The 12,427-nt window shown below is 37.8% G+C and overlaps 1 protein-coding gene across 2 annotated transcripts in view; it reads right to left on the bottom strand.

Annotated features, from left to right (window-relative positions):
- KLRG1 (killer cell lectin like receptor G1) overlaps nt 1-12,427 on the bottom strand; it is a 51,934-nt gene that overhangs the window by 17,438 nt on the left and 22,069 nt on the right. Inside the window, exon 5 of one of the 2 annotated variants that reach the window (XR_007517124.1) lies at nt 11,909-12,154. Coding sequence is in view for 1 of the 2 variants with exons in the window: in XM_049882397.1 (XP_049738354.1) it covers nt 12,043-12,154 (112 nt within the window). In the remaining variant the exon portion in view is untranslated. Of the gene's footprint in view, nt 1-5,876; nt 12,155-12,427 lie in introns of those variants that run through there. The other variant, XM_049882397.1, reaches the window with a different exon arrangement.

The raw sequence follows: 12,427 nt of genomic DNA, 5'->3' as shown, positions 1-12,427 counted from the left end.
GCAAGTAGAGAGCCAGCAAATAAGACTCTGTGTCTGTTATTTTATCTTTTACACTGTTACTCTGAAATCTTTCTCTCCCCAACACAGTCCTCACTTCAGCATCCTCACTGTTTGGCTGGCTACTTTGATTTCCTTCTGCCTCTTTCCTTCCCCTAAAGCCACCCTGAAAAATCCTCACCCTTCATCATTCCTATCATTTAACTTCTCTGTTATTACCGCTAGTGGGACAAGGGCTGCTGCCAAAAATCAGGCAGTGGTGCAGACTGAAACTAAAAACGTACAGCCTTCTGCTTCATCTGAGCTCTCAGTGCTGCCCAGTGATGTTGTGTCTATAGGCAGGTGTCTCTCTTTTCCCTTTGCAATGTTCTAAAATTCTACCTTCCATGGTCCCCCAAACCCATCACTTCTTCCCTCATTCTTAGCACATGACCTTGTCTTTTATTTCACTGATAAAATAGAGTCTATCAATCAAGAACTGTCTATATTTTCTTTCCTACCACTCACAAACTTCTCAGAATCCTCAACCATCCTCCTTTCCATCAGAGGGGACACTCCTCCCATCCAAGGTTATTTCCTCCAGTTGCGCATTGGTCTCATATTCTTTCACTGCCTCCAGAATCTTGGTCTATTAAATATCCTTTCTCTTTCAACTGAATTTTTCACCTCAAGTTGCAAGCTTTCTCCTATCTATATTTATAAATGCATTGACCCTGCATATAACCATCTATTTAGATATTATCTCTTTCCTTCCTGTCATAACTACTTAAAAAAAAAGAACCTTCTAAATGCATTGTTTCCACTTCCTTACCTCTTATTTGTCAGCTAACTGAAATTTCACATTTGTCACCAGCACACCAATGAACCATGATGAAGAGTGACCTCCACATTATCAATCTCATAGAATACTCTCATTTTATTTTACATCTTTTTAGCATTTGATCCTAATGAGTGCTTCCTCCACCTTGAAAATCACTCCTCTTTAGCTTTTAATCATATCACTTTCATACTCTCTTTTTTGCACCAGAACAAGAGTTTCCTCCCCTATACCACCTCCTTTTTCCTCTCTTCATCTCAGTTTTAATATGGAAATAAAGACTTCACAGTCATCAAAGCTCTGCTATAATGAAAGATCATTACTAGCAAGAGAAAGATTTGTCTTACAGATGTTCCAATCTGTAGAATCTGAAAGACCTCCTCCTAAGTAAAAATGTATCATTACTCTTCAAGGATGGAACCAAGGGTAAACAGTCATCATCATCCTGAGAAACTTGTGGCTTACTTCAAAGATGAAATGGTCATGTCATTTCTGTGCTTAAAACCCTCCAGCAATTTGTTGTTACACTAAGATAAAGATCAAGAGGCAGCCATTTGAACAGAACAAGAGAAGACTGTATGGCTTAAAATCAGGAAAGGTGTGTCTCAGGGCGGTATCCTTTCATCATACTTATTCAATCTGTATGCTGAGCAAATAATCTGAGAAGCTGGATTATATGAAGAAGAATGAGGCATCAGGATTGGATGAACACATTAACAACCTACGTTATGCAGATGACACAACCTTGCTTGCTGAAACTGAACTTGAACTTGAAGCACTTACTGATGAAGATCAAAGAGTACAGCCTTCACTATGGGTTACACCTCAACATAAAGAAAACAAAAATCCTCACAACTGAACCAATAAGCAACATCATGACAAACAAGAAAAGACTGAAGTTGTCAAGGATTTCATTTTACTTGGATCCACAACCAACGTCCATGGAAGCAGCAGCCAGGAAATCAAACAACACATTGCATTGGCAAATCTGCTGGAAAAGACCTCTTTAAAGTGTTAAAAAGCAAAGATGTCACCTTGAAGAATAAGGTTTGCAGAAGAACTAGATGGTGCCTGGCTACAATCAATGACTGCCCTGACGGGGAACTCAACAGAGAACCCCTGAGGAAGCAGGAGAGTAGTGGGATGCAGACCCCAAATTCTCATAAGACCAGGCTTAATGTTCTGACTGAGACTGGAAGGACCCCAGTGGTCATGGCCCCCAGACCTTCTGTTGGCCCAGGACAGGAACCATTCCCGAAGCCAACTCTTCAGACATGGATTGGACTGGACAATGGGTTGGAGAGGGATGCTGGTGAGGAGTGAGCTTCTTGGATCAGGTGGACACTTGAGACTATGTTGGCATCTCCTGCCTGGAGGGGAGATGAGAGGGTGGAGGGGGTTAGAAGCTGGTGAAAAGGACACGAACAGAGAGTGGAGGGAGAGAGCAGGCTGTCTCATTAGGGGGAGAGTAATTGGGAGTGTGTAGCAAGGTGTATATGGGTTTTTGTGTGAGAGACTGACTTGATTTGTAAACTTGCACTTAAAGCAGAATAAAAAGTATTCAAAAAAAAGAATAAGGTTTGCCTGACCCCAAGCCATAGCGTTTTCAATTGCCTCATATTCGTGTGAAAGCTGGACAATGAATCAGGAAAACAGAAGAAGAATTGATGCCTTTGGATTACGGTGTTGATTAAGAATATTGAATATACCATGGACTGCCAAAAGAACAAATCTGTCTTGGAAAAAGTACAGCCAGAAAGCTCCTTAGAAACAAGGATGGCAAGACTTCATCTCACATACTTTGGACATATTATCAGGAGGGATCAGTCCCTGGAAAAGGACATCATGCTTGGTAAAGTAGAGAGTCAGTGAAAAAGAGGAAGACCCTCAAAGAGATGGACTGACACAGTGGCTGCAACAATGGGCTCAAGCATAACAACGATCATGAGGATGGTACAGGATCAGGCAGTGTTTTGTTCTGTTGTACATAGGGTTGCTATGAGTTGAAACTGACTCGACAGCATCTACCAACAACAACAACAAAGATAAAGAAAAAATCCTTAATATAACTTACATAGCCCTATATCATATGGCCCCTGTATCCTCCTCCATCCCTGTCTCAGTTTTTTAAGTACGCCATATTTCTCTCTGCCTTGGTGCCTTTTGAACATGTTACTTTGCCCACTACTGCCCTCACTTACTTAACTAGTTTATTCTATTTATCCTTCAAATAGCAATTGAAATTATTTTTCTTCCAAGAAACTATGTAGGCTAGATCAAAACTTTTCATTGTATCCAATATTTTTCTTTCATGCCACTTACCACTGTTTGCAATTACCATATTTCATCCTTTCTAAGACATGTATTTGATCACATTTTCACATCTATGAAATGAAGATGCATATTACTACTGGCAGCATTCTTAAATTTGATGAAATGTAGTATACAAAATTTTGTTTGGTTATTTGTTAACTTCTCTCACACCACACTATAAACTCCATCACAGTGTCTATTTGGCTCACCCTTATACTCCCAGTGCCTAACATAGTGCTGCATGTAGTAAAGGTACAACAAATATCGATAGAATAAATAAATTAATGAGTGAAATAATTCAACCATGAACAAGAAAAATCCGGACACAACTCTCAGAGCTCTCCCAGTGTCTGCTATAAAACTGGCTCCCTGACATGTTGTGCTATCTAAGAATCATGTCGCTAAGGGTGGTACTTTATTGGGGATGCAAAGGTCTTAAACCACAATCAGTTTAGTAGAGGCAAACTCAGTAGATATTTAAGTGCATTAAACAAAAAATGAATAGTTAATAGATCTTAGGTTTGCTATAAATAATGTGTCATGTTTCCACCAAAGAATAGCAAATTCTTATTATCCCTTATAGACAAGATAAAGACTGTTGAGTTGTATGCCTGAAAAATTAGAAAATCTGAAGCTGGTGGAGATACTGCACCCGAAGGTAGACTAAAAGAGTTCTTTAGTGTTAGTGGAGTATTTCGGACTGAGTGCTTAGTCCTCCGTAACTTGTTCAAAATTTTATCAGTGACTAAGTACCCGGCTGAGATACTTATAATATGGTATAGAAGGAATAACTAGTGTACCAAATGCTGAAATTGAGATTATAGTTTAGACTTTAAAGGGAAATAAGATAAAACATAATAATAATAAAGTGAAATCATAAACTCGGGTTCAAAACTCAGTTGCACAAAAACAGAACAAATTGCAGTCAAACCACAGTGGAATTTACAAATAAGAAATCTTGTAAGTTTAAGTTCTAAAAAAAAAAAAATTTTTTTTTTCTAACTCTGATGATGTGTTAAAAATTCTCTGTGGCAGTATGGAGCAAAAAGAAAAAAAAAAAAAAGATGATTATAACAAGCCAGCTTCATTCTCTCCATGTTTAACATCATTTTTACAAAAAGTTTTTTTTTTTTTTTTCTAAACATTCTGAGACCTAAGGCAAGGAGAAGTTAATCAGCCTGACTTCAGTCTACATCAAGGAATCATTTTATGAGTTCTCTAGTAAATATGAGTATTCCTTTCTTAATATTTGTTTCAGGCTGTCTCATAAAACTAGCCTTCTGTATTTTAGAATGTTCGTCCCCCCATCCATCAGTGTCACCACATTAATATATAAACCAAAAAACCAAAAACTTTGTCCATCGAGTCGATTCTGACACACAGTGAACCTCTAGGACAGAGTAGAACTGTCCCATAGGGTTTCCAAGGAGTGGCTGGTGGCTTCCAACTGCTGATCTTTTTGGTTAGCAGCTGTAGCTCTTAACCACTGTACCACCACGACTTCTCACCAATATATATAGTCCTATTGCTGTCAAGGCGATTCCAGCTCATAGCGACTCTAGAATGCAGAATAGAACTACCCCATAGGGTTTCCAAGGAGCAGCTGGTAGAATCGAACTGCTGGCCTTTTGGTTAGCAGCCAAACACCTAACCACGGCATCACCAATACTGCAATATATGTATGTGCGTATATACATATATATATATATATTTTTTTTTTTTTACAGCAACTTGTTAAAAAAAATGGTAGTAGCACTTGTGAGAACACTTCGAAGGGGGAGGGCACAGTTGGCAAAAAAACATAAAATACGGTAAATAATTTCATAATTTTCAGATCACCAATATTGTATTAAAATATTTAACTGAGTACAAACATAAAATTAAGTATAAAATCCCATATGCTTGTATCTTTAAAATTAACAGTGAATTCAAATCAAATTTTAAATTAAAATCAATCAAAACCATAAAACTGGTAAAATTCTAATTAAAACTTAAATATAATGTTTTATATGATATGGTTTTGCTGCATTTAAATCACCACTCACAAAGTGAATATGGCACTAGCTAAAAAGGAAGCCATATTTGGGGGTTGGCCTGATAATACTTCTGTGTGCTATGTGGTAATTCAATACTGCCCAAAATTTTCTCCATTCAAAACACATACAAAAAATCTTCATTTGTATACTAGGTTTCATTTGGACATATCATGGCCTTTGCTTTATATAAATACATCATTTATATATTAATTCAGTTGCTATAAAAAAAAAAAATTCAGTAGCCCTTACTTATTAAAGTAGTACTGTTCTTGGGATGAAATGATCATTTGTAAAATGTAAAAAAGCTGACAGAAGTTGCATGTGAATAAATAGTTATGAGCATAATATTTAATGCATTCGCACTTAAGTCAGGAAGTAAGCAAGTGTGTATATTAACATCTTTATTATTTAACATTGTTCTGAAGATTTTAAGCAATGCAATGAACCAAGAGAAAGAAGATCTATGAATATAAAGTTATAATTCTTTACAGATTATATGATTGCTTGCCTAAAAAATGCACTAGAATCAACTGAAAAACCGTTAGAAACAACACAAGAATTCAGTAAGGTGGTAACAAAATTAATGTACAGAAACAAATAATATTCATTTATGTAAAAACAATCAGTAAAAAGATATAACAAAGGAAATACAGCATTTGTGATCACAGAAAAAAATTAATTAAAATAATTTGAAATAAACTTAACAAGAAATATGAACTATTCACATGAAGAAAATTTTAATGTGCTCCTGAAAAACACAAAAGAAGACGTGAACACACAAAAAGACCTACCCTGTCCTTGAGTATGAAGATTCAGCATTATATAGTTAATCTATGAGTTTAATCTGTAAAGTCACCCAGAGGTTTAATGATGTCCTAACAAAAATAGCAGTATTTTCTTTTGAAATTAGATAACCTGATTCTGAAATTCACGTGAAAAAATAAATAAGAATATCTGAGAAAATTCTGAAAAAGAAGAGCAGTAAGGAGGCTTGGCTTCATAAGATAGGAAATATAAAGCATGGTACCCAGCTGATAAAGACACAGTCATAGTAGTAAGACAGAACAGAAAGTCTAGAAGTATTCCTAAATGCATATAGGAATTTAGTTTATGTTAAAGGTGAAATATCAAAACAATGGGGTAAAAATAGCTTATGCATTAACCGAATTTGTGAAAACTGAGCAGCCTGTGGGAGAAAATAAAGTGAGATCCTTATTTCTATCTTGCAGCAAAATAAATCAAAACTAAAATATCTTTTTTTTTCCCAGTAATATGAATAATGAAACAATAAAAGCACTGAAAGAAGAGACAGCTGTTTCATATAATCTTAAAGGGGGGAGGTTTTTCTAAATATATCACAGATCCAAAGTCATAAATGAAAGGATAGATTAAATTTGACTGAATAAAAAAATATGTCAAAAGACACATGACATTGCAACAATCGTAATAACCAAAAAATACGTGTTTGGTTACATACCAAAAAAAAAAACAAAGCCCACTGCCGTAGAGTTGATTCCGACGCATAACGACCCTATAGGACAGAGTAGAACTGCCCCCATAGAGTTTCCAAGGAGCGCCTGGTGGATTCCAACTGCCAACCTTTTGGTTAGCAGCTGTAGCTCTTAACCACTATGCCACCAGGGTTTGGTAGATGTATACATACAGGTAAATACATATGAATATACGGGTTCACATGTATAGGTATTTCTATAGGCAAATGTATATACAGGTTCACATGTGCTGCATATATATTCATATATAAAATAAAGCACATAGAGGACACAGTTATGGATGCCTTCTAGACATAACCAAACGCCTTATGGGATTGGGTTCTTGGGTTTGAGAGTTTAGAACCCTTAGTCTCGAGCGGCAACTCAGTCAATTGGCATTACATAGCTCATAAAGATAATGTTCTACATCCTAGTTTGGTGAGTAGCGTCTGGGGTCTTAAAAGCTTGAAAGCAGCCATCTAAGTTTCAACTATTGGTCTCTACACATCTGGAACAAAACAGAAAGAAGAAAACCAAAGACTCAAAGAAGAAACTAATCTATAGGACTAACGATCTACACAAACCATAGCCTCACCTACTTTGAGACCAGAAGAACTAGATGGTGCCCTGCTACTACAACCAACCTTTCTGACCAGAGACACAATAGATGATCCTGGATAGAGTGGGGAAAAAAATGTAGAACAAAACTCAAATTCCTAAAAAAGGCCAGACTTACTGGGCCAGTAGAGGCTAGAAGAACCTTCAGAACTACTGCCCTGGGATACCCTTTAAACTTGGAACTCAAGCCACTTCTAGAGGTCACCTATTAGCCAAAAGACAGAGTGGCTCATAAAATAAATAATATCACCTGTCTTAGTCATCTAGTGCTGCTGTAACAGAAATACCACAAGTAGATGGCTTTAACAAAGAGAATTTTATTCTCTCACAATCTAGTAGGTTACAAGTCCAAATTCAGGGCATCAGTTCAGGTGAAGGCTTTCTCTGTTGGCTCTGGAGGAAGTCAGTGTCATTAATCTTCCCTTAGTCTAGTAGCTTCTCTGCGTAGGAACCTCAGTTCCAAAGGACACACTCTGCTCCCAGCACTGCTTTCTTGGTAGTATGAGGTCCGCATGTCTCTCTGCTCACTTCTCTCTTTTATATCTCAAAAAACATTGGCTTAAGACACGATCTAATCTTGTATATCTCATCAATATAACTGCCACTAATCCATCTCATTACATCATAGTGATAGGGTTTACAACACATAGGGAAATCACATCAGATGACAAAATGGTGGGCAATCACACAATCCTGGGAATCATGACTTAGCCAAGTTGATAGATATTTTGGCGGGACACAATTCAATCCATGACATCACCTGTGAGTACTGTGCTCCTCTAAACAATCATCTAAATGAGACTTAATGGTCAACATTAACCCCAGACCAAAGATGAGATATTAAGGGGGGGACAAAGAAGCTAGATTAATGGAAACAGAACAACCAGAACAAAAATAATGAGAATGCTGATACATTGTGAAAAGTATAACCAATGTCACTGAATAGTATGCATAGAAATTACTAAATGAGAACCTAATTTGCTATGTAAATTTTCTCCAAATCACAATAAAATATTTTTTTAAAAAAAGATCATCACCCCCTTCCCTGTTCACCACAAAGAGGTGCTGAACATTTCTTTCCAAGTTAGGGATGGAAAGGAGAGCTTGAAGTCTGGAGTCCAACTCAAATAGTCCCTGGGTGGTGCAAATGGCCAAAAAGTTAACAGATTAAAGGTACCCAGAGGCACCTCAGAAGACAGGTCTGGTGATCTGCTTTCAAAAGGTCATACCTTTGTCATGGATTGAACTGTGTCCCCCAAAAATGTGTGTCAACTTGGCTAGGCTATGACTCCCAGGATTGTGTGATTGCCCACCATTTTGTCATCTGATGTGATTTTCCTATGTGTTGTAAATTCTGCCTCTATGAAGTTAATGAGGCAGGATTATAGGTAGTTATGTTATTGAGGCAGAACTCAATCTATAAGATTAGGTTGTTTCTTAAGTGAATCTTTTTTGAGATATAAAAGAGAGAAACAAGTAGAGAGAGACAGGGGGACCTCACACTACCAGAAAACAAGAGCCAGGAGAATAGTGTGTCCTTTGGATCCCCAGTCCCTGCACTGAGAAGCTCCTCAACCAGGGAAGATTGATGACAAGGACCTTCCCCAGAGGCGAAAGAGAGAGAAAGCCTTCTCCTGGAGCTGGCACCCTGAATTCAGACTTCCAGCCTCCTAGACTGTGAGAAAATAAATTTCTCCTTGTTAAAGCCATCCACTTGTGGTATTTCTGTTATAACAGCACTCGATAACCAAGACAGCCTTGAAAACCCTGTGGAGCAGTTTGTGGTGACCCCATGTATGTCAGGGTAGAACTGTGCTCCATAAGGTTTCAACGGCTAGTTTTTTAGAAATAGATCACCAGGCCTTTCTTCTGAGGTACTTCTGGGTAGGTTCAAACTGTCAACGTTTCAGTTAATAGTTGAGCACTTAACCATTTGCACCACCCAGGAAGTATAACTGGCCCTGGACCCTAACAAATAAGTTAAAGGACCAAATAAATGACAACGAAATAAGCTACTGCTTCCAATGTAATACTCATAGGGGAAACAAAGCAGTAAGCGCTAGACCCAATTCTGATGAGAAGGAGCAAAAATCCTTACAAGAAGACAAACCTATTCACAGAGCGCAACTGCACACATCCTGCCTGTCCAGGAGAAAATTTAAGAGCCTACTGTACTCCTGGGTTTCTCTTTAAATAACTAAATGGGATTGTATATCCTGTAGCAGCCAAGCCATGGCTCTAGTGGAATCACTATCATTACATCTTTAACCAAGTGGGAGTTGCTATCACATCCATAACCAATAGGTACCTGCCCTAATCCCAAGAACATTTTACTCCAGAACCAAACATAAGAGATGATAGGGTATGGGAGCTTGTTTCCACCACTTCCTTCTATGAACATTACATTCATATTAACTGGCTCTTCGCTTTTTCAAAATCAGCTATTGACTGCTCATATCTCTGGTGACAGACTGGTTAAATGCTCAGCTGCTAACTCACCAGCCACTCTTTGGGAGAAAGATGTGGCAATCTGCCTCCATAAAGATAACAGCCTTGGAAACCCTATGGGGCAGTTCTACTCTGTACTATAGGGTCACAAAATCAACTCAACAGCAACAGGATGGGTAGATAAGAAAGGATTAGGATATACTCTTTCTTGCCCTTAATCCCTGTAACCAACTTGGACTAACTGAAAAAACTAAAATAAAAATAAAATATTCTTATATTTTTATTCATCCATTCATTGATCTAATATTTACTACCTTAGATGCTTGAGATACAGTGGTAAATAAGATATAGTCCACACTCTAAAAGAACTACAGAAGAGAAAGACAAATAAGAAGATCACAATCCAGTGTCATCAATACTACAGTATTATGGTCCCCTCCATTACTGCCTTCCAGGAATGTAAACATCATCTTCCTTCCTTATCTATGTCCAAACCCAATTTAGAAGAAACAATAAAGCCCTTCTCATTTTTGAAGCATAGTGCCTAAACTAATCTGGGCTCCTGAACACAACCTAAACACTTCAAGGGACAGAGTAGCAGGGGTGAGGGCTTGGGGGCATCTCGGTCAATTAGTATAACAAAGTTTAAGAAAATGTTCTGCATCCCACTTTGGTGAGTGGCATCTGGGGTCTTAAAAGCTTGTGAGCCACCATCTAAGATGTATCATTTGGTCCCAACCCAGTTGAAACAAAGGAGAATGAAGAACACCAAAGACACCAGGAAAATATTAACCCAAGAGACAAAAGGGCCACATAAATCAGAGACTCCATCAGCCTGAGACCAGAAGAACTAGATGGGGCCCAGCTACCACTAATGACCTCCCTGATAGGGAACACAACAGAGAGTCCTTGGTGGAGCAGGAGAAAAAAAAGTACAGAGCAGAACTCAAATTCATGGAAAAAGACCAGGCTTAATGATCTAACTGAGACAGGAGGAACCCTCAAAGCCATGGCCCCCGGACATTCTATTAACCCAGAACTAAAACCATTCCCGAAGCCCACTCTTCAAAGATTAGACTGGACTATAAAACATAAAATAATACTCGTGAAGAGTGTTTTTCTTAGTTCAAGTAGATACAGGAGACCAAAGGGGTGGCTCCTGTCCTGAGGCAGAATGAGAACACAGGAAGGGACAGGAGCTGGTTGAATGGACACAGGCAACCCAAGGTGGAAAGGGGGAGTGTACTATTACATTATAGTGATTGCAACTAATGTTACATAGCAATAAGTTTATAAATTTTTGTATGAGAGATTAACTTAAGCTGTAAACTTTCACCTAAAGACAATTAAAAAAAAAAAAAACCTATGTGGGCCCAGCCCCTAACAAAATATAAAACTCAAGTATTTACAAACTACTGTATGTAAGGAAATGGCATTGTAATAAATGTTACCAAGACTCACTGTAATTGTATCCAGACCAATCCTGTAAACCCAATAAAAACTATTTTACTGTGTTTATGAAAAGAAAATGATTCATACAAAAAAAATAATAATCTAGGGACTCAATCATATAAACTGCCTCTTTAAACTTTCCTCTATGAAAATGCCTCATCATACGGATGAATGTAGTGAAATTGCATAACATGCAAATCACACATTCGAAGTGTGGAAAAGGTACAGTCGCACATTGGTTCTGTTGGTCACACGGCACATATACACATATTCATAAATCAAGGCAAGGTGTTTATGAAAGTGTGAAGAGCTGAGAACTGTAAAGTGCCACCCAGTCCTCACCTACTTCCCACAATTTATATTCTCATCATTAACATTAATTTTTAGAGTTAAGCTCTATCTGCAAAGGGCCACTATTAACAGTAAAAATTTATTATCTGGGAGAAGTAACATGTTAACCCTTTAGAACACATAAAAATCCTCTAGAACTTTAGCAATAGTATATTTGCACAAATTTTATCAGATAATCTGAAATTACAGTATAGAAAAGATAGGGGTAGGCATGACAGAGATGGTAGGGGTAGGCATGAGAGAGTCAGCATTAGTTGCTAGAGAAATACTAAGAACAAACTCTATCTATTTCACAAATTTCCCTTCATCACTAATATAATATCAAAATAGTCTCAAAGATAGTCAGCAGTAAAGCCTCAATCCTTGGGAGGCTACATTAATCTTACCTCTAATACCATATACTAGAAGATTCAGCATTCACTAAATATATACTCATGGTTGTCCCAATACCAAGTGGCCAGCTCCCCCTTTTTCAGGAGTTGTAAGACAGATCTGAGGGTCCAGACAGAGTGACCATCCATCAAAGTCTGACCTTCTTACAGACCCACTGTAAAAGAACTTCACAGCTAGAGGCTTGGAGACCAGCTTTGCTGATGGTCCCACACGTCTGTACAAAGCTGTTGGAATAAACCCTGTAAGAAATCAGAAAAATTAAAGTGAAATACAGAGTAAAGGAGCTGAAAGGCATGAAGGGAAAAAAAAAAAAATGAGCAAATTCTGTCTCCCTATTCAGGCCCACACTTCCCACACTTCTCTCAGTAACCAAAACAGCTGAAGAATAAGAATGGCTCTTTAGCCTCTCTTTAAAATGTCATTCTTTTTTTTTTTTTTTTTTTTGCCCTAATCCACTGTTCATTCCCTTCCTTGCTCCCTATTCCCTACCCTTCTCATCCTTTCCCCTTCTG

Source organism: Elephas maximus, chromosome 4 (assembly GCF_024166365.1).
Source record: "Elephas maximus indicus isolate mEleMax1 chromosome 4, mEleMax1 primary haplotype, whole genome shotgun sequence".
Taxonomy (NCBI): domain Eukaryota; kingdom Metazoa; phylum Chordata; class Mammalia; order Proboscidea; family Elephantidae; genus Elephas; species Elephas maximus.
This window is presented reverse-complemented; position numbering and strand designations above follow the sequence as displayed.